The sequence below is a fragment of the Zonotrichia leucophrys genome, chromosome 24 (assembly GCF_028769735.1).
Source record: "Zonotrichia leucophrys gambelii isolate GWCS_2022_RI chromosome 24, RI_Zleu_2.0, whole genome shotgun sequence".
In the NCBI taxonomy this organism is placed as follows: Eukaryota; Metazoa; Chordata; class Aves; order Passeriformes; family Passerellidae; genus Zonotrichia; species Zonotrichia leucophrys.
In genome coordinates this window covers 954,973-975,468 of record NC_088193.1, presented here as the reverse complement: position 1 = coordinate 975,468, position 20,496 = coordinate 954,973, and the positions used below count along the sequence as shown (strand labels likewise).

The 20,496-nt window shown below is 54.5% G+C and overlaps 1 protein-coding gene across 3 annotated transcripts in view; it reads left to right on the top strand.

The window, feature by feature from the left end:
• The window catches only part of DSCAML1 (DS cell adhesion molecule like 1), a 97,795-nt gene extending 78,199 nt beyond the window's left edge, over window positions 1-19,596 (top strand). For 2 of the 3 annotated variants that reach the window (XM_064731962.1, XM_064731964.1), the window contains 22 exons: window positions 3,946-4,145; window positions 4,408-4,504; window positions 4,616-4,744; window positions 5,113-5,280; window positions 5,428-5,498; window positions 6,354-6,594; window positions 7,484-7,630; window positions 7,703-7,858; window positions 8,400-8,539; window positions 9,686-9,839; window positions 10,092-10,209; window positions 10,301-10,464; window positions 10,654-10,752; window positions 12,378-12,566; window positions 13,221-13,508; window positions 13,595-13,750; window positions 13,861-13,891; window positions 14,235-14,353; window positions 14,481-14,633; window positions 14,833-15,027; window positions 15,404-15,715; window positions 18,724-19,596. In XM_064731962.1, coding sequence (XP_064588032.1) covers window positions 3,946-4,145; window positions 4,408-4,504; window positions 4,616-4,744; window positions 5,113-5,280; window positions 5,428-5,498; window positions 6,354-6,594; window positions 7,484-7,630; window positions 7,703-7,858; window positions 8,400-8,539; window positions 9,686-9,839; window positions 10,092-10,209; window positions 10,301-10,464; window positions 10,654-10,752; window positions 12,378-12,566; window positions 13,221-13,508; window positions 13,595-13,750; window positions 13,861-13,891; window positions 14,235-14,353; window positions 14,481-14,633; window positions 14,833-15,027; window positions 15,404-15,715; window positions 18,724-19,181 — 3,785 coding nt within the window. In that variant the 3' untranslated portion in view covers window positions 19,182-19,596. The remainder of the gene's footprint in view (window positions 1-3,945; window positions 4,146-4,407; window positions 4,505-4,615; window positions 4,745-5,112; window positions 5,281-5,427; window positions 5,499-6,353; window positions 6,595-7,483; window positions 7,631-7,702; window positions 7,859-8,399; window positions 8,540-9,685; window positions 9,840-10,091; window positions 10,210-10,300; window positions 10,465-10,653; window positions 10,753-12,377; window positions 12,567-13,220; window positions 13,509-13,594; window positions 13,751-13,860; window positions 13,892-14,234; window positions 14,354-14,480; window positions 14,634-14,832; window positions 15,028-15,403; window positions 15,716-18,723) is intronic. The other variant, XM_064731963.1, reaches the window with a different exon arrangement.
• Window positions 19,597-20,496: the final 900 nt, after the last annotated feature.

Below are 20,496 nucleotides of genomic sequence, written 5' to 3'. Positions count from 1 at the left end.
GGTCCAGAGCAATCACCCTCACTCCTGCTGTCTCCAGGAGGGGCTGCGGTCAGGATTGGGCTCAGAAGGACTAAACTTTGCCTTGACCATGCTGGGAATGAGGCAGTGAGCACGCTGTGCCAGAGGGGATGGAGGCTGCTGGTGAAGCCATGAGAGCCACCATGCCCTGCTTGCCCATCCAGGGTGCTGTGGGCAGAGGGGACGTGCAGCCCTCTCTGGTCACCACCATGCCTTGGCCTCCCTCCCCTGCCTGGTGTCACCATCAGGCCCTGGCCTCCCTCCCAGCCTGGTGCTTCCTTCCCTGACACCAGCAGCTGTTTCTCTCAGGGGCTTCTCCCCTCCCCACGCAGCCTCTGCCTTCCCAGGTTCCCGCTCCCCTGGCTGTCAGCTGTTTAATTTATCCCTGCCACTGATGAATCAAACCCAGCCACTTCAAACAAGGCACTTCAATGAGTGCAGGTACAAAGTCGAGGCGATTAATCCCGAGCGAGCACGCCAAGCCTGGGAGCCCGGGCTGGTGCCGTGTCCCTGCTAGCTCCTGTAATTGCATCCCAGGACAGGTTGCTTGCTGACTTGAATAGCACATAACCTTATTATGCGAGTGCTTTTGCATCTCCCGGAGCCCTCGGAGCCCTCGCTGCCTTTGAAAAGGTTTGGATGAATAGGTACACCAAGCGCCACAGCCAATTAAGCGTTAGATGGGCTCTTTGTTTTGTTTCATTTTGGGGTTTTTGTTTGTTTAGCGAAATGTCAGCCCAATTAAAGGGAGATCAGCACTGGCTTTCCCTGAAAGTCAGGCCACTGCGGACTGAGTTAAATGAGAGTTAATCAGAGCCCAAACAAAGCGTGCTGGCGGTCAGCAGGGGAGAGGGCAGTGCCACAGCCAGCTGGTGTCACACGTCCCCTGCCCTGGTACCACGGCCAGGAGTGAGCTGGGACAGCCAGGTGACACACTGGGCACTGTGTGCCTCAGTTCCCTGGGCTGGGCACAGCCAGCAGCAGCTGGGTGATGCTTTTGTCAGGGGGTGGTGGATGGGGAAAGCCACCAGATTTGCTTGGGAATGTCACCCACGGGGTTGAGGCTTTCCTGTCCCTGGGTGCCAGGGCCTCTGGGCTCTCACAGCATGGCAGCCTGTCCTTCCTTGCCTGCTTTGGGAGGGAACTCACCGGCCCCCAGAAGGTGAGGAGTGCAAGGTGGGGAGTGCTGGAGTATCTGAGCGTGTGCCCCAGGGCACAGCAGGCTGGGCTGGGCGCAGGTGAGGAGCCCAGCAGTGTGTGATAAATGCCATTTAGCACATGGCTGCACACCTGCCCGGGTGTCAGGAGCGTGTGGGATGGGCACAGTCACATCCCCCGGGGTCCTGCCCGCTGTGCCAGGGCAGCAGCACCCTGGGCACAGGGGAGGGGGCTCCTCTGCCCGCTCCGTGCCAGCACCTCGGTGCCAGGGGTCCAGCCAGGGGGCAGATAGAGGGGTCTCTGTCTGTGGTCATGGCACAGCCCTCTTTGGAAGTTCTCTGCCACACATCGCGAGCATAACTGATTGCTTCCATGCAATTTGAATTAATCTCATGCTTCAGGTGAAACTCAGCTAATCAGTGTAGAAAGGAAGCTGAGACGGGTGCAATCAAATTAACATCACAGAGCCAGCTCCAAACAAGAAAGAGGGGGGCGAGGGAGGCAGGCACAGCCCTTGTCACCCTTGTCACTGTTCTCATTCAGTTGTCACCAGCGCTCTGCCAAGCGGCTCGTGCCCCAGCCGGGTGTGGGATGGCAGCGTGCTCTGGCTGTTGGCTCCCTTTGTTCCCAGGCTTGTCTCTGCCCAGCCAAGGGGACCAACTCTGGTTGTGGTCTTGTTAACAAGGCCATGGGCACAGGGAGAGGCTGGGTGTGTGCAGTGCCCTGGTGGGCACAGAATGGAGGGCACAGGAGGCGTTGGAGGTGAGCTCTCCTCGAAGGAAGCCTGTCTGCGCAGAGTGAGCTGTGTCTGATGCCACATTATGGATGCCCTGCACCCAGGAAGGGATCACAGACTGGTCAGGAGCAGCCCCCAGCCCCCCGTGGAGGTCCCTGCAGCCAGTCCCAAGCAATGTGGTCCCTCTGCAAGCTGCAGAGCTGCTGCAGGGCAGGTGTTAGGCACCAGTGCCCAATCTGTGCTATCCTCACAGCTGCTTGGGGTTTTCTGGGGGTTTGTTGTGATCTTTTCCTGCTCTGGACTACGTGCAGCTCCCGTGGGACCCTGGCAATTGAGAGAAGTTGATATGTTTACATCCAAGGAGCTGCTTTTAATCAAACATCAATAAGTGCATTTCAGTGAAGCAGAGCCTGAAACAGAGCTCCTCTCCCGGGGCCTTTGCTCTCTGCTGGGAAGGGGCCGGTGCAGCCAAGGCTGCTGCAGCCCTGAGGGGCTGTCCTGCCCCTTTGGCCCCACAGCCTCACACCCTCTGCTGCTGCACTGGGCTGAATGAGGGCTGGGTGCAGGGACCACATCCCCAGTGTCCCTGTTTGACAAATAGCAGGGTGGCCCCTCCATGGTTTTCCATGGCAGGAGAAGGGGACAGTGGGCAGGAACCTGGCAAGGCGTGCCAGGACTGGGTGCTGAGCCCCTCCTGCAGCTGTGTGTGCCCTTGTGCTGTGCTGGGCAGTCAGCCCTGCCCTGGGGAAAGTGCAAGAGCCCCTGGCTGCCCCTGTGCTCTGTCCTCACCCCATGGGACACGGGATGCTGGGATGGGACAGTCCTAACCCTCACCCTAACCTTTCCCAGGCCTGCCTCTGTCCCTGTGTGTCCCTGACCTGGGGCTGAGGCAGGCAGAGCTGTCAGAACATTGGGGATGGGACAGGGCAGAGTTTGGAGAAGTCTTGGGCTGCTTCTTGTGCCCCTTGGTGGTCCAGGCTGTGCTGCCACAACATCCCTGCTCTTTGCCATCCCCTGCCAGCTCAGAGTGCTGTGCTCCCCTTGGGACAGGATTGTCACACGGGCACCAAGCTGGGCACTGCACTGTCCTGCACCCCACAAACTCCAGCAGCTCAGGAGGAAAGGTTTCCTTCGCTGTTAATTGAATTACATTGCCACAGAAAGCCAAGGAGTCGTAGCTCATTAGAGCCTCTTGTGTCCCATTAGAACAGTGTGTGTTGCCTTTGCGGATTGTCATTATCATACATTACTGCAGGACTCAGCACTGCTGTTTGTTTATGCATTACATTTTTTTCTGCTTACCCAGCCTGCCCTCGGTCCCCCAGCCCGTTCCTCCTGTGTGCTGCCTGCCACATCCAGCCCACTGTATGGCACTGGGGTGGCACAATGAGCTTGGCTCTTGGAGCAGGGATGAGCCAGGCCAGGGATCAGTACAGCATCCTCACAGCCCAGATCAGCCATCCCCATCTGTGCTGCACCCACCGCTCGAGCACCTCTGGGTTCTGCACCCCTGCCAGGTGGTGACCATGGTACAGGGTGTCCCCACCAGCCCTGTTTGTATATTGGGGTAGCTATGGAAAAAAAGTCATCTCTGGCATCTGCAATGCAAAGGCGGCCTTGCTGATGGGAAATCACACTCTGTATTCTGCCCAGGTTTATACGAGTGAATTATGCAAATCCGTGATGGAAAACATTCTTCCTCTCATCCTCGGGAGTGTAAAACCTTAGTCAATAATTCATACCCGCACGTCTCAGACTGGAGGCTTTCTCTTCATTATAGTGTGCACTTGGTTATTTGTCTTTCACGTTTTATTGTCTACCCCGGTGTAATGCTATGCATTATAAAATTTATCTGCTTCATTATTTTATGATCCTGAGCTGTATAATGCAGCGCGACGGTTCCGCTCGGGGCTGCGCGGCCGCTCGGTGAGCGCCGCGTCCTCGGCGGCTCCGTGGGCTCTGCGGGGCCTGGCAGCCACAGGTGGCACCTGCCCGTCCCCAGGGCACACGGGTGACGCTTTGCCTCCCCACAGTCCCGGCCATGATCACCTCCCACCCCAACACCACCATCGCCATCAAGGGCCAGACCAAGGAGCTGAACTGCACGGCGCGGGGCGAGCGGCCCATCATCATCCGCTGGGAGAAGGGGGACACCGTCATCGACCCCGACCGCAACATGCGCTACGCCATCACCACCAAGGACAACGGCGACGAGGTCATCTCCACCCTCAAGGTGAGGGCCGGGCGTCCTGCACCTGCCTGGGCTCCCAGGGGTCTCGCTGGGTGTGGGAGAGGAGAAGGGGAGGAGCAGGGAGGGTGTGGTGGTCCCCAGGAGTGTCACAGAGCTGGGCACTGCACTGAGCTCCCTGAGTAGCAAAGCTGAACCCAGAGGGGAGTTAGGAGCGCAGCACTGTGGTGGGAGCAGGCAGGGGTGGCAGGGCACAGTGCTGGGGCAGCTCAGTCTGAATTGGCTCCTCTCCCTGGAACGCTGGCAGCTGAAACCAGCCGACCGCGGGGACTCCGTCTTCTTCTCCTGTCACGCCATCAACTCCTATGGTGAGGACAGAGGCCTGATCCAGCTCACTGTCCAAGGTACTCCATCCCCCCTGCCTGAGCCCTGCGGTGCAAAGCCTTGCTGAGAGAGTCCCCCTGCTCCTGGGGCCCTCCTCTGCCTGTGTCCTAACCTGCCTGCGTGTCCCCAAGAGCCCCCTGACCCGCCGGAGCTGGAGATCCGCGAGGTGAAAGCCCGGAGTATGAATTTGCGGTGGACGCAGCGGTTCGACGGCAACAGCATCATCACTGGCTTTGATATCGAGTACAAGAACAAGTCAGGTAGGTGACAGTGATGTCCCCTCCCCGTGGCACAGTGGGGCTGGGGGCTGGCCTGCACAGGCAGGTGTTGGGCTGCCCCAGCGGTGCCTCCAAGGGAATATTCTGCATCCCGGTTCCTTTGATGAAGAAAGGAGAGAGCAGCATTAATGAAATATGGTAATTTCTGTTGGATGGGAGCATTTGAAAGGGAATATTAAAAGAGACAATATTTGCAAAAAGTTGAACCCCAGCGCACAACAGCGAGAAAGAGAGAAGCAGCACCTCTCCAGGGGTACAAGAGCTGGAGGTGCCTGCTTGATCATGGCCCCCTCAGCACTGCAGGCCCTGCAGGGGATTCAGGCTCTGACCCTCCTGCCTCACTCTTCCAGATTCCTGGGATTTTAAGCAGTCTACACGCAACATCTCCCCGACCATCAACCAGGCGAACATCGTGGACCTGCACCCCGCCTCGGTGTACAGCATCCGCATGTACTCCTTCAACAAGATCGGGCGCAGCGAGCCCAGCAAGGAGCTCACCATCAGCACCGAGGAAGCAGGTGCCTCTCTGGGCTCCTGGTGTGGCTGCTGGGGATGGTGGGCAGGGGGAACACGGGGGCTGAAGCTGGGTGAGGTACAGGCAGGGATATCCTGGTGAGGAGCTCCTGAACCTTCTCAATGTGCTGTTTCGTGTTTGTGTCTCTCAGCTCCCGATGGTCCTCCAATGGATGTCACCTTGCAGCCCATCACCTCCCAGAGCATCCAGGTCACCTGGAAGGTGAGTGAGGTTGGGATGCTGTCTGGGTTTTTTTGGGCTATGGGGGCTTGGCCAAATGCTGCCCCAGCTTGTCCAGAGACCCAGCATGTCACCAATGTCACAAGAATCAGGAAGAATTCTCCAGGAGAAAAGAAAACCTGCAGGCTGGGCAAGCAGCTCACCTTATTGCTCAGGGCTCTTATCAATCATGTTTTACAACAAGCTCATTATCTCATAGGGTGTCCGTGGGGGACCATGGGGCAGAGAGGATAAATATGTAAAAACTCAGGTGCTGGGTTGCAAAGTGTTTGAGCAGAGATCAATAAAACTTAGAATTGGATTTATTTTTCCAAAGCTGCCTAATGAAAAATAAAATTGATTATAAAGTTAGGACTTGGGAATGAACTGCTAAGTCAATAAATTTAGGGTTCCAACTTCTCCCCCCACCTCCCCTTAAGCACTGAAAAACAGATTAATGAAAAGTAAGATTCACTTGAAAGATAAGTCACTTCGTTTTAGGAGTATTTCAGCAAGATGGATCGCCCTGGCATTGTAACATAAATTTGCAATCAACCCTATTGATTTGTTAATGCTTCAGAGAAATATTGTTAAGATTGATCTCAATCTGGCCTCTCAGGCTGCCAGAATTGGGATTTCTGCTGCTCCAGCTGGGGACTGGTGCTGTCCAGGCAGCACTGTCCTCTCTGGTGGCTCTGGACCTTTTTTATGCCTATTTTGCCACTCAGTGAAAAGTGGGGAGGGAAAACAACTTGAAAACCTTGGGAAAAGCCCCTGGAGAGAGGTGGTTGGGGCACGGAGCCCTGTGAGCCTCCCAGCCCTGTGACACTGCTCCATCCTGCCCTCGCTGTCCCCCAGGCCCCGAAGAAGGAGCTGCAGAACGGGGTGATCCGTGGCTACCAGATCGGCTACCGGGAGAACAGCCCGGGCAGCAACGGGCAGTACAGCATCGTGGAGATGAAGGCCACGGGTGACAGCGAGGTCTACACGCTGGACAACCTCAAGAAGTTTGCGCAGTACGGGGTGGTGGTGCAGGCGTTCAACCGCGCGGGCACGGGGCCCTCGTCCAGCGAGATCAACGCCACCACGCTGGAGGACGGTAAGGATGGCTCAGTGGCCAAAGCAGGTCCAGCTCCCACCTGGGAACCCTCAGTGATGCCCATCCCATCACACAGGTCTGGGGTGGTGGCTGTGTGCCCTCACAGCTCCCTGGGAAGGGACCAGGAGCACAGCACTGTCAGGACAGCCATGGCGCTGGGTTTGTGGCACAGCTAAAGGGTGCAAGGTGGATCTTGGCACTGCTGAAGTGCTAGGCAGGTTTCCATCTGGGACACAGTCACTGATGGCCTCGGTCGTTTTAAAAACAATGAGGAAAAAGTTTTGCAGTGCGTTTGCTCAGCAGTTTTTCATACTTAATTAAGGCTCTCGTTAGCCTGTCAAACCGCGATCGTTTCCTGGCTGCATTAGCACTCCTCCCGGGGTATTCAAGGGCCCCTGTTTTAGCAATAGTGTCTTTTCCATAATTATATTACCTTCATTTTGTTCAAACGGACTATCTGTATTAGTTTATTATACTCCGTCCCTAATTACATGGTGCTTATATTTTTGCACCTAAGTAATATGAAACAATAATCATTTTCAAAGAGGATCGTTACGGTGATGTATTATCATTTAAATGCTCATAAAAATTAGAGTTACCTCTTGCGGGGCAATGGGATCTAATTACCTCGCATCCAGCCAACTCTCCCACTCTCCCCTCGCTGGAAGCATCCTCCCTGTCACCACCAGCACAGGGTTCACACCCACGTCACTGGCCATGAAAGAAAACTGCATGTTGGAGGCAGAGCCCTGCTGGGCAGGACTGGCTGAGGGCTTCCAGCAGCACAGCAGGGTCCATGTAGGTGCAGCCAGGGTGGCTGTGTGGGACCCAGCTCCTTCAGCCTGGCATCTCCATCCTCCTGCTGATTGTCCTCCTCATCCGTCCCCAGTTCCCAGCCAGCCCCCCGAGAACGTGCGGGCCATCTCCATCACGTCGGACGTGGCGGTGATCTCCTGGTCGGAGCCCCCGCGCAGCACCCTCAACGGGGTGCTCAAGGGCTACCGGGTCATCTTCTGGTCCCTCTACATGGACGGAGGTGAGCACACCTGGGGAGGGGGTGGCACAGGGGACCTGGGGGCTCAGGGGCTGACAGACCCTTCTCCTGCAGAGTGGGGAGAGATGCAGAACATCACGACCACGCGGGAGCGAGTGGAGCTGCGGGGCATGGAGAAATTCACCAACTACAGCGTGCAGGTGCTGGCCTACACCCAGGCAGGTGATGGTGTCCGCAGCAGCGTGCTCTACATCCAGACCAAGGAGGACAGTAAGTACCTCTGCCACCCGCTCAGGCCCAGGGGCTGGAGAGGCTGCTGGGGCACAGGGAAAACCCCCGGTGTACAGCCATGGGCAGGGCATTTCCCTTTCCCCTTCTTTCCTTTTCCTTAAGTGCTGATATTTAAATATTTACACCCCGCCTGCCCTACTTTAATGCCATTAGCTCTCTAGCAGAGCATCCCTGGGCCTGTGTCCTAGGAAGTGCCAGATGCTGGGAGGGAGGCGCAGCTGGGCAGGGTACGGCTGACAGATTAAGGAGATGGCCATTAAAAGCCAATCATGATTTCTAAAGCAGAGCTTGGGCTGCAATTAACCCTCCTGCCTCTGGCTCACACGGGGACCAGAGCCACCCGTGGAGAGGCGTCCTGCAGGCAGACCTGTCCCTGCCTGTGTGTGACGCCACCATCGCAGCTGCTTCCCTGGCTGTGGCAGGGATGCCAGCCCCACAGCAGGCTGCTGCCACATCTCCCAGCTGGGCAGAGACCTTGGAGACCTCCTGGTACCGGCTCTGCAACACTCTCCCTCCTCAGTTCCAGGTCCCCCGGCTGGGATCAAGGCTGTGCCGTCCTCTGCCAGCAGCGTGGTGGTGTCGTGGCTGCCGCCAGCCAAGCCCAACGGCATCATTCGGAAGTACACCATCTTCTGCTCCAGCCCCGGCTCGGGGCAGCCGGTACGGGATGGGAGCAGGGCTGGGAATGGCCACAGTGTGCCAGGGAATGCTGGGCTGGCCAAGCAGGAACGGCAGGGAGAGCTGATGCCAGGCAGCAGCCGCAGCAAAGACCTCTTGGGGTGCACTGCGGAATTGTCCAAGGGCATCCATGGGCACTGTGCAGCAGGGATTGGTCCCATTGTCTCTCTGTTCCCATTCTCTGGCATCTGCCCTGCTCAGTGCCAGCTCCAGGGGGGGAAACATGCCAGCAGCTGACCAAAAATGAAATAGAAATCCAACCTGGCCCCATCCCTCCTTGGTGAGGGAGAGGTTGATGGGAGGTCTGCAGACTAGTGCTTATCAAAAGCTCCTTCTCAAACTCATTTCACTATCTGAGCCTCTGGTTTCCAGGGCAACATAATCTTTTCATCAAAGCAACTGGTAAAACCGCTGGGATCCGATATTGTTTTCTTGGCATCTTGTCAAAACTGTCATTTGGGTAAAAAAATTATGTATACTATACAATATTCATATAGGTGCGTCTGCTTTGGGGTACATCACATCCGTGTCCCTGCAAGGGCACACGTGTGCCGACAGTGAGCACACAGGTACCTGCCAGGTCATGTTTTAATGGACTCATCCTGTGCTAAGGGGTCATGGAGCCCATCCCTGCCTGCTGCTGGCACGGCGGCACAGCCGGGTGGCAGTCCTTGTCCTTGTGGCATTCGTGGGGCAGGGTGACTTTGTCCCCGCTGTGATGGAGACTGTCCTCATTTCTTGCACACAGCCAGCCCTGTCTGCAGGGCCCCCACAGGGCTGGAGCAGGCGATGCAGTGACCCTACATGGGTTTTGGGGACCCCTTTGCCTCTCATGGGTTTGGGCCATCCCAGCTGGGGTTGGCTCCAGGCTGGCACTGCTGCAGCTCGGCGGTGCCAGGCCAGAATCCTTTCCCGGGAGCAGGGATGCTCAGCCATCTGCTCCTGGGCTGCAGCCCGGCTCCCTGGAGGAATCACGACACCAGCCGGCTCTCCCCGGCATTGAGGGGTGTGAGCAGAGCCGAGCTGCTGCTGCTCAGGATAAACCCGCGAGGGGCTGTGGGGTCTGTGCCAAGGCCATGGGCTGAGGGTCTCACAGAAGCTTCCCCTTCTCCCATGTCCCCTCCACAGGCTCCCAGTGAGTACGAGACCAGCCCGGACCAGCTCTTCTACCGCATCGCCCACCTGAACCGGGGCCAGCAGTACCTGCTCTGGGTGGCCGCCGTCACCTCCGCCGGCCGCGGCAACATCAGCGAGAAGGTCACCATCGAGCCTGCAGGCAAAGGTACAGCCTGGGGGGCTGCCAGCCTGGGGGGGGCACCCCTGCTGCTGTGCCCTGCCCTATGGCCTGCAGGGAGTGATGGCTGGGTGACCCCAGGGCAGAGGAGGGGCAGCACTGGGGTCCTGAGTCTCTTTACACCTCGGAGAATCTGCAAACCTAGGGGGATCTGTACACTTTGAGGGGGTCTGTACACCTCAGGGGGTCTGTACGCCTCGGGGGCCAGCCCCCCAGGCTGACCTCCTCCTTGTCCCCAAGCCCCCGCCAAGATCATCTCCTTCGGAGGCACCGTCACCACGCCGTGGATGAAGGACGTGAGGCTGCCCTGCAACTCCGTCGGGGAGCCCGTCCCCGCCATCAAGTGGACCAAGGACAGGTATGGAGGGGGCTGCCAGCCGTGCTGGGGGCTGGTGCCAGCCCTGGCTGTGCCACACACATGGCTGATATGCCCCCTGTCCCCCTGGCAGCGAGGACTCTGCCATCCCGGTGACGGTGGACGGGCACCGCCTGATCCAGGCCAATGGGACGCTGGTGCTGCGCTCGGTGAAGGCCGAGGACTCTGGATACTACACCTGCACTGCCACCAACACCTGGGGCTTCGACACCATCATCATCAACCTGCTGGTGCAAGGTGAGGGCTCCACCTCCGTGCTGCCCTGCACGGACACGCTCCATCCCCACTGCCCCGTGCCCGGGCTCTGTCCTGCACCAGGGGCTCCTGCTGGCCCAGGCATGAGTGCAAGGCCTCCTTGGCACTTCTGGGGCACAGTGTGGGGCACTCTGCATGTGTGAGGTGCTCATGGCTTTCCCTTCTCCCTAGTGCCCCCAGACCAGCCCCGCCTGACCGTCTCCAAGACCTCAGCATCGTCCATCACGCTGGCCTGGATCCCTGGGGACAATGGGGGCAGCTCCATCCGAGGTAGGGCTGCTGTGGGTGATGGGGCTGCTGCCAGCAGCTCATCCCAGAGCCACGACTGGTTCCATTCTCATGGAACATGTTTGCAGGCATTCTGTGCCATGTTTTTGTATCTGCACCTCTCCAAAATGCCTCAGAAATGCTCCAAAGTAAGGCTGATGCCTCTGAGCTCTTAGCAGGGGCTGCCAGCCCTGATGAGGGGTTTGTCAGGTGTTTTGGACAAGGTGCAGGGACTGATGTAGCTAAAGGAGGGCACATCACTGGGTGCTAAGGTGGTGATGGCCAGGGCCAGTCCCAGAGCTGCTCCGTGTCTCCTGGCATTGGTGCCACTCTGAACCCACCAGAGCAGGAGTTGTCCCACATCCCTGACAGGCTGGGGGCTCTGGGAGGGCTCCAGGAGCATCCCAGCTTTCCCAAGTCTCCTTTCTGCTCTGATTCATCTCATGAATTATAGGTTGAAACAGCTGCGTGCGGAGGGGGGAGCGGGGAGCGAGGAAGGAGACCTCGCTTACAATTAATTAAAAGCATGAAAGTAATTACAAGCAAATCTCCCCAGCCAGCAGCCTTTCACTCCAGCGGACTCTGTTGATAAATTTGGTTATAATTGGATTAGAAATATTAAAAACGCACCGCATGTACAAAATAAATAAATAAGCAGTGGCAGGCACCAGGGTGGGTGGTGTGGGGGTGCCAGGGCTGGTGTTGACACTGCTGGGAATCACATGCCCATGGCTTTGGGAAGCTCCTGGTGCCACCATCCACAGGGGATCCTTGGTGGTGGGAAGGTGTGAGAAGTGTCCCCACTGCTCTGCCCAAACTGGAGCTGGGTGTTCACAGAGCTCCTTCACCTGAACCCTCTGGCATTGCCACGGTGGTACCTGGTGGTGTTGGCACTGGGGCCATCCTGCCAGCCCTGCCTTGTGCAGCTTATTATGCACACAGCAAGGCAGGAAGCCTGCTCTTCCCTGCTATTTTTATTTGAGAATTGGCCGAATATCTTGCAGAAATAGCCAGACCTATCAGTGCACCAGGAAAGTTTGGTCAGCACAGCTGGGCAGCAGGGATGTGCTGTCCCAAGATGCCCCAATGCCCTTGTGGCTGTCCCTGTGTCCCCTGCTCTCCCTGGAAGCCCAGACCAGCCACCTCCAGGTGCCTTGTTGATGGCAGTGTAACAGGTTTGCTCATCCAGGACACAATGTGCTTCCTAATACTCCTCATCACGGGAGAGGAGGCGGTCTGCAATGACAGAAGCAACTTCCCTGCAGCCTCCCGAGGGAGCTGCTTAATTCCGGCTTTCCCTTTATAGCCTCACACCAGTCAATCACAGCGTGTGGAAATGAGCAGTGGGGCCATCCTGGGCATGCTGGGGGCAGGCAAGGTGTGACCAGGGCGCTGGCAGAGCTCTCAGGAGGTTCTGGGTGTGCCCACACTCCTGCCTGGCTCTGTGTGATGGGCACAGCAGGCAGGTTCCACCACTGCTCCATGAGTGCAGAGTAGTGCAGGAATTGGTGTGTGATGGGTGCCCTGGCACTGCAAGGCTCTGCTAGATGTGGGCACAAGCTTTGTGCCAGCCATAACCCCTTTCCCTCACCCATGTGCCAGAGGTGACCCCCTCCTTGCACCCGCAGGCTTCGTGCTCCAGTACTCGGTGGACAACAGTGAGGAGTGGAAGGACGTGTTCATCAGCTCCTCGGAGCGCTCCTTCAAGCTGGAGAGCCTCAAGTGTGGCACCTGGTACAAGGTGAAGCTGGCGGCCAAGAACAGCGTGGGCGCCGGCCGCATCAGCGAGATCATCGAGGCCAAGACCCACGGCAGAGGTGAGCCTGGCCCCTGGTGTCCCCGCCCTGGTGTCCCTGGGTCCCCTCCCCACCCTCCTGACAGCTCCTGTCCCGCAGAGCCTATCGCCAGCTCGGGGCTATTTACAAATCACAAACAGGACAGGACTGCTGAGGAACATGCCTCGAGCTGTTTTATTTTCCAGCATCAGTCTCATTCCATGGTTATGACAATGGGAAGATGCCAGCAGCTCACATCTCAGGCAACAGACCAAGAACTCAGTGTTACAACTCACTTTATAAGTTTTTTGACCAATCACACAAAGCAAAAGCACATTGACAGTAGTTCCATCCAACCACTATAAGCACATGTACCTTTGGTTAAAACAATACTTGCTTATTTCAAATACAATACCTGCTTGTAAGCCTTAAAACACAATGCACAGAGCTCCATTATTAAGCTTCAAACTTCCTAATATCTTGCTAGATAAACTTTTCTGTAGCTTAGAGAGCTATTCTAGACAAGCATTAATACACAGACCATTGTTCTATTTGCCCTTGCTTTTCTACTTTTTGAACAGTTTTTCTGCTGACCTATCTCATGGCTGCTGCTTAGCTCTAACCACAGTTCTGCTGTCCCTGAGGCCTGCCTTTTGCAGCTTTCCCAAAACCCTCTGATTTTGTGGATTCCCACAGAGCCCTCCTTCAGCAAGGACCAGCACCTCTTCACGCACATCAACTCCACGCACGCCAGGCTGAACCTGCAGGGCTGGAGCAGCGGGGGCTGCCCCATCACGGCCATCGTGCTGGAGTACCGGCCCAAGGGCAACTGGGTGTGGCAGAGCCTTCGCACCAACAGCTCCAGCGAGGTGTTCCTCACCGAGCTGCGCGAGGCCACCTGGTACGAGCTGCGCATGAAGGCCTGCAACAGCGCCGGCTGCGGCAACGAGACCGCGCAGTTCGCCACGCTGGACTACGACGGCAGTGAGTGGGGACACGGGCTGGGGGATTGACACCAGAGAGAGGGCACCTGGCATGCTGAGTGCCCACCCGCCCCTGCTCTGCCCTAGGCACCATCCCCCCGATCAAGTCTGCCCAAGGGGAAGGGGATGACGTGAAGAAGCTCTTCACCATCGCCTGCCCCGTGATCCTGGCCACGCTGGGAGTGGCCCTGCTCTTCATCATCCGCAAGAAGAGGAAGGAGAAGCGGCTGAAGAGGCTTCGAGGTGAGATGGGGTTCAGAGGCACAGCACACGGGACCCCAGATTCTGTTCCTCATTGTGCCCTAAACTGCTCCCTTACAAAAAACTTCTTGGTTTTTGTGTCTCCTGCACAGATGCAAAGAGTTTGGCAGAAATGCTGATCAGGTGAGTCTCACATCTGCCTGTGGCTGGGACTGGGTGGGCAGGCGGGGAATAGGTGGTGCTGGGGGTGGTCATGGCTGCTTTTAAGCCCGGGTACAGCCCTTGCTCAGACCTTCTCACACTCACACCTGTTGTGAGGGTTGTGGCAGTGACTCTGTGGCACAGCAGCCCAGTGCTGCTGGCTGCTCCTGCCTGCCCGAGGGTCCCAGCAGCCACACTGGAGCTTGCCAGGGCAGAGCTGAGCCCCGGGTGGGCTGGCTGGTGGCAATCCCCAGCCCGTGGCAGGCTGGAGCCGCCGGGGCTCTGTCCGGTAATGGGCGGGCCTGCGTCCCCTCTCACCTCACAGCAAGAATAACCGCAGCTTTGACACGCCGGTGAAGGGGCCCCCGCAGGGCCCCCGCCTGCACATCGACATCCCGCGCGTGCAGCTCCTCATCGAGGACAAGGAGGGCATCAAGCAGCTGGGTAAGCACAGGCAAAGCTGCCATCCCCTGTTCCCCAGAGTGCTGGGCTCCCATGGATGGGCTGTGGGCCAGCAGGTGCCTACAGTGCCTGGCCAGGGAGAGGTTTGAGATCCATTTCCCTTGCACAGGGGATGACAAAGCCACGATCCCGGTGACCGACACGGAGTTCAGCCAGGCAGTGAACCCCCAGAGCTTCTGCACGGGCGTCTCTCTGCATCACCCAGCCCTGATCCAGAACACGGGGCCCCTCATCGACATGTCTGACATCCGCCCCGGCACCAGTGAGTGTGTGGGGCCGGGCTGGCTGTGCTGGGGCTGTACACACAGGGCAGGGGTGGGGGAATGTCCTCCAGCCCTGGCTGTGCCCAAAGGCAGCTGCTGGGGAGGCAGAAGGGATAAGCTGTGCTCCAGGGGGAGGGGACAGCATGCTGGGTGTGAGTGGAAGGGATTCACTGTGACTCTGCCACCCTTGTGCCACAGACCCCGTGTCGAGGAAGAGCGTGAAGTCTGCGCACAGCACCCGTAACCGCTACTCCAGCCAGTGGACACTCACCAAGTGCCAGGCGTCCACCCCTGCACGGACCCTCACCTCGGACTGGAGGACAGTGGGCTCCCAGCATGGCATCACGGTCACTGAGAGTGACAGCTACAGCGCCAGCCTCTCGCAGGACACAGGTATGCAGGGCCACTGCCTCCCTGGCAGCAGTCTGCTGCTTTGGGGCGCACAGAGAGCCCAAACTGTGAGCTCAGGGTGACTGCAGAACTTATCAGTGGGGTTGTGGAGCCATGACTTGGTTCTGCAGGGTGATGCCCAGCTGTGGGTACAGATAGAATCATTAAAAAGCAAAGTGGTTTGGGTTGGAAGGGACCTCATTGCTCATGTTGTTCCACCCTTCCACTAGACCGGGTCGCTCCATGTCCCATCCAACCTGCCCTTGAAGGTGGCCAGGTGTATCCCAGCAGGGACAGCCTGGGCATTCCCATGATGTAGACAAAGCCATTCCCGTGCCAGGGAGAGCCCACAGGTGGGTGACACATCCTCTCCCCACAGACAAGGGGCGGAACAGCATGGTGTCCACGGAGAGCGCCTCGTCCACCTACGAGGAGCTGGCGCGCGCCTACGAGCACGCCAAGCTGGAGGAGCAGCTGCAGCACGCCAAGTTCGAGATCACCGAGTGCTTCATCTCCGACAGCTCCTCGGACCAGATGACCACGGGCACCACGGACAACGCCGACAGCATGACCTCCATGAGCACGCCGTCCGAGCCCGGCATCTGCCGCTTCACCGCCTCCCCGCCCAAGCCCCAGGACAGCGAGCGGGGCAAGGGCGTGGCCGTGCCCATCCCGCACCGCGCCAGCAAGAGTAGGTTCCCGTGGGATCTCTGGGGGTCCTGCCCTTCATCAGCGCCCCAGAGCTTCCCAAAATCCTTGGGAGCCCTTCCCAGTCCTGTGTTCCTCTGCATTCTTGGCATTTCTCCCCGTGCTGTAATGGTCTTTCTCTGCTGCTTGATGTTGTTCCCCATTTCTTGGTATTTCACCCTTTTGTTGGCATTCCATCTATTCCTTGGTAGTCCACCCAATCTTCGGTATTTTTTTGCCCTGTTCCTTGGTATTTCTCCCCATTCTTTAGTATTCCTTCCCATACTTTAGTATTTTTTCCCCTGTATTTCACAGTTCCTTCTCATTTTTCAGTATTCCTTCCTATTTGGTAGCATTCCTTACTGTTCTTTCCACATCCCTCAATATTTCCTTTTTTTTTTTTTTAAGTATTATTGTTCTTTCCCATTTTCACTATCCCTAGCTGTTCTTTAGGATTCCTTCCTATTTCTTGGCATCTCTACTGTTCTTTCCTCGTTCATTGATATTTTTCATTATTTTTTGTTGTTTTATAGATTTTTTTTTCCATCCTTTGGTGTTTCATGCTGTTTTCAGTATCCCTGGCTATTCTTTACTCTTCCTTCCCCTTCCTTAATATTCATTACCATTTTTTAATATCCATCAGTATTCCTTGTTATTTCCTCCCCCTCCATTTTTCAGCACTGCCCCAGACCCTCAGTACATTCCCCATTTTTTGGTGTTCTCAGTATTTCCCTGCCTTGCTTTTATTATTTTTCAGTGTGTATCAGTATTTTTACCCTTGCTTTAGTGTTCATCAGCATTCCTTTGTATTCCTCTGTATTTCTCCCCTATCTTTAGTGCTAGAACCCCAACAATCTCCCACTCCCATGAGTTTTATTACCTCAAAATAGAAAAACACCTGGAAGATATATAAAAAATACATAGGTAGGAATTGATAGTTAATTTATTTACTGATTATATAACACACAATATAATGGGATCATCTTTCTCCTCAAATTAGACCACATATTTTTATGGCATAGTTTAAGTAGCACAGAGTATATTAGGTGTAACACTGTTGTAACCTTAAAAAAAAGGAATTTACAAAAGCTATAATAAAACATACAAGTTTTAAGGCAATACTGCTATAATAAAAGCAATATAACACCTGCAAGAGACAATATAATAATGCAGGACTTTATATATATATATAAAAAATATATATTATATAATTTAAATATATTTAACTATATATTTTTATATGTTTATTTCCAAATACATACATTTATATAAAATAAATTTATACATAATTTTATATTCTTAATATAGATTTTCTATATTGATATATAAATTTCTATATTTCATATAGCAATTTCTATATTTTCATACAAACATTTATAAATTAATATATAAGTTAATGTATACTTATATGTAAGTTTTATATATTTATATATAGATTAATAGACATATCTATATAGAAAAGTTTTTATATTTTATTATAGAAATTTATATGTATTTATATGGAGATTTATATACACTTATATATAAATATTATTTATTATATATTTATATTTTAATTATAATGTTTATTTTATTTTATATAGTATATATTTTTATAAAAATAGTGTTTCTATTTTTAATATAAAAGTTTATATATATACACATAATCATTACTCCTAAAATTAAGGTCCTAATACATATAATCCCATATCTATATGTGCTGTATCCTATATTAACACCACAGATCCTGCAATACATTCTCTCCACATCCTGAGAAGAGAGGAACGTGCCCTTGCAGCACACACTGCACAATATATACAATTAAAGGAGTAATGCTCTATGCCTAGAGGTGTTATATATTGGAAATATAAAAGGCAAACTAATAACAGGCCTTTACATCTATGGACATATAAATCCTTAAATTAAGGCCCTACAGCTGGAGGTGATGCTGTAGAACACAAAGGGAGCAGTAATAGAACAGAAATAAAACCCTCTAACACCGATAACAGCCAATATAACAACACAGGTTATCCATACATAGACATAAAACCCCTAAATTAGGGCACTAACTATAGATGATGCCATAACACTGCACAGCAGCAGCTGTGGTTTGTGGCAGCACAGCCACTCACCTTGGCAGAGTAAAGCTGGGTGTGGGACACACCACATCCCTCTGCTGGGTGCTGGTGCAGGTGGGACACAGAGCATAAGGAGCATTTCTGTCCTTTACAGAACGGGATCTGTGCCTGTCCTGTGTCAGAACTTCAGCATCACGTTGTTGTTATTATTATAATACTGTCACACTGTACATTCAGCATTACTCACATGATAACATCTATCACTGTACATTCAGCATTATAATTAGCACTATTACATCATGATACATTACAGGACACTGTGTACAGCATTGAGCACTAGAGTTTGACACATCCCAGGCATTGCAGTGCATGGAGTGGGACAATTTTGGGATGATTACGTGACACATTCTTTATAGCACAGCGCGTTCTCTGCGGCACAACGCGTTCTCCCTCTACAGCGGGACCTGTTCTGTGTCGCACAGCACGTTCTCGATAGAACAACACATTCTCTGTAGCACAGGTTCTCCATAGCACAGGTTCTCCATAGCCCAATGTGTTCTCTGTAGCACAACATATTTTCAATAGAACAGGTTCTCCATATTTTCAATAGCACAGGTTCTCGATGGCCAAACCGGTTCTCTGTAGCACAACACATTTTCAATAGAACACGTTCTTTGTAGCCCAGCGCATTCTCTGTAGAACAGGTTCTCCATAGCCCAATGTGTTCTCTGTAGCCCAACGTGTTCTCTGTAGCACAGGTTCTCCCTAGAACAGCTTCTCCGTAGCCCAACTCATTTTCCATAACCCGTGTACTCCATAGCCCAACTCGTTCTCCATAACCCAACGTGTTCTCCATAGCCCAACGTGTTCTCCATAACCCAACGCCAACACGTCCAGAGGGTGGGGGGCAATAGGGTCTCTCCAGAGCCTTACCTGCCTGCTCTTCTCTCGGCAGGTGACTACTGCAACCTCCCGCTGTACGTCAAGTCGGAGGCCTTCTTCCGCAAGCCCGACGCGCACGAGCCGTGCCCGGTGGTGCCGCCGCGGGAAGCCTCCATCCGCAACCTGGCGCGGGCGTACCACGCGCAGGCCCGGCACATGACGCTGGAGCCCGGCGCCAAGCCCCTGGGGCTGCCTCCCCCGGCCTCCGCCGCAACCACCTTACCTCAGAGGACTCTCCCCATGCCCGGCCCGGCCGGCCCCGCGCCCGCGCCCGCCGCTGGCACAGCCCCGGCTCCCCCCGTGCCCGCCGAGCCCCCCGTGCCCGCCGGTGCCGCCGCCGAGGCGCGGGTGCCCACGCACTCCAAAGTGGGGGGCTCCAGGGACTCGCTGCTGGAGATGAGCACGTCGGGGGTAGGCAGGTCTCAAAAACAGGGCGCCGGAGCCTACTCCAAGTCCTACACGCTGGTGTAGGGCCGACGCCGGATGCTGCTCGTTTCCCCGCGCCGTTTATATTTAATTAACAAACTTGTACATAACGGACTCTTTTGTATAAATGAAGCTATTTTCTTCTTCTCCGAACAGAAAAAGAAACCAGGGCACAAAGAATTTGATGTTACAGATTTAAAAATATAATATATATGTAAACATATATATATATTTCACATCATTTTGAAAGGGGCACAAGGAAAGACTCAGCGACTTTTTTTTTTTTTTCTCTCCCTGATCTTGTCGGTGGTTTTAAAAAAGGAACGTCTCCGAGACATTGCATGCTATTTTACTGTTCTGAAAACAGCAGGAGTTGCTTCAATTTGCAAATGCTTATGTGTTAATACCTTTTTCTATGAAAAAAAACCCAGCGCTGTGTGCAATAAAGGTTATGTTTATATGTGGGGCGTTTGTGAAGTGAGCAGGGAATCAGGCAGAGCAGGGCTGGGGCAGGAGGATGGAGAGGGACAGCTCAGGACAGCCAAAGTACAGAAATACTAAGAGAAGGGGTTGAATATTAAAGAATAATGAGACAATTAGCCACCTGCAGAGCTGTGGGGCAGCAGAAGGGTCAGGAATTGGAGCAGGGTCCTGGGAATGGTTCCATGGAGCAGGACAGACCAGAGTGTGCCACAGGACTGAGAGAGCAGCACCAAGTCCAGCTCCAGCCCAGGACAAAGCACGGTGCCAAACAGGAATCCTGGCCCAGCTCCGGAGGGGTGAACGGCTGCCCAGACCCTCGGGAGCCACAGCACAGCTCTGGCAGCTCACCTGGTAAGTGCAGGGTGGCTCCAGGATGGAATTCAGCATCCAGCAAGGCACAGCAGCTCCTCCAGGCAGGGTTTGCACCCTGGGATGTGTCCCAGCCCCAGCTGGGAGCAGGAGAAGGAGCCTCGCTGTCCTTGGTCACACTGGAACGCATCGTGGTGGATCCAGAACAGCCTGGAGCCTGGGGAATGCAGCACAGAGCCCTGCCCCTGGTGTCTCTGCCTCCTGAATCCTGGTAAAACCTCCTGCTCAGGGCAGCACAGGTGCCCCAGGACACAGGGCAGCACAGAGAACCACCCAGCACCACCTCACACCAAAATTTGTTATTATTTTCCCTTTAGTTTTCACCGCCAGCCACACCAAAATCAGACCAAAGAAATGCTGATGCTACTTCATCCCTTTCATACAAGGTTGTGAAAACAAGAGCACTTGAAACCCCAGGGCTGCCCACCCTCCTTACCTGCTCCAAAGGCAAAAAACCAAAAAACAGCTCAGGCCATTATTAACTCCTCAGCTACCCAAAGCAGAACTT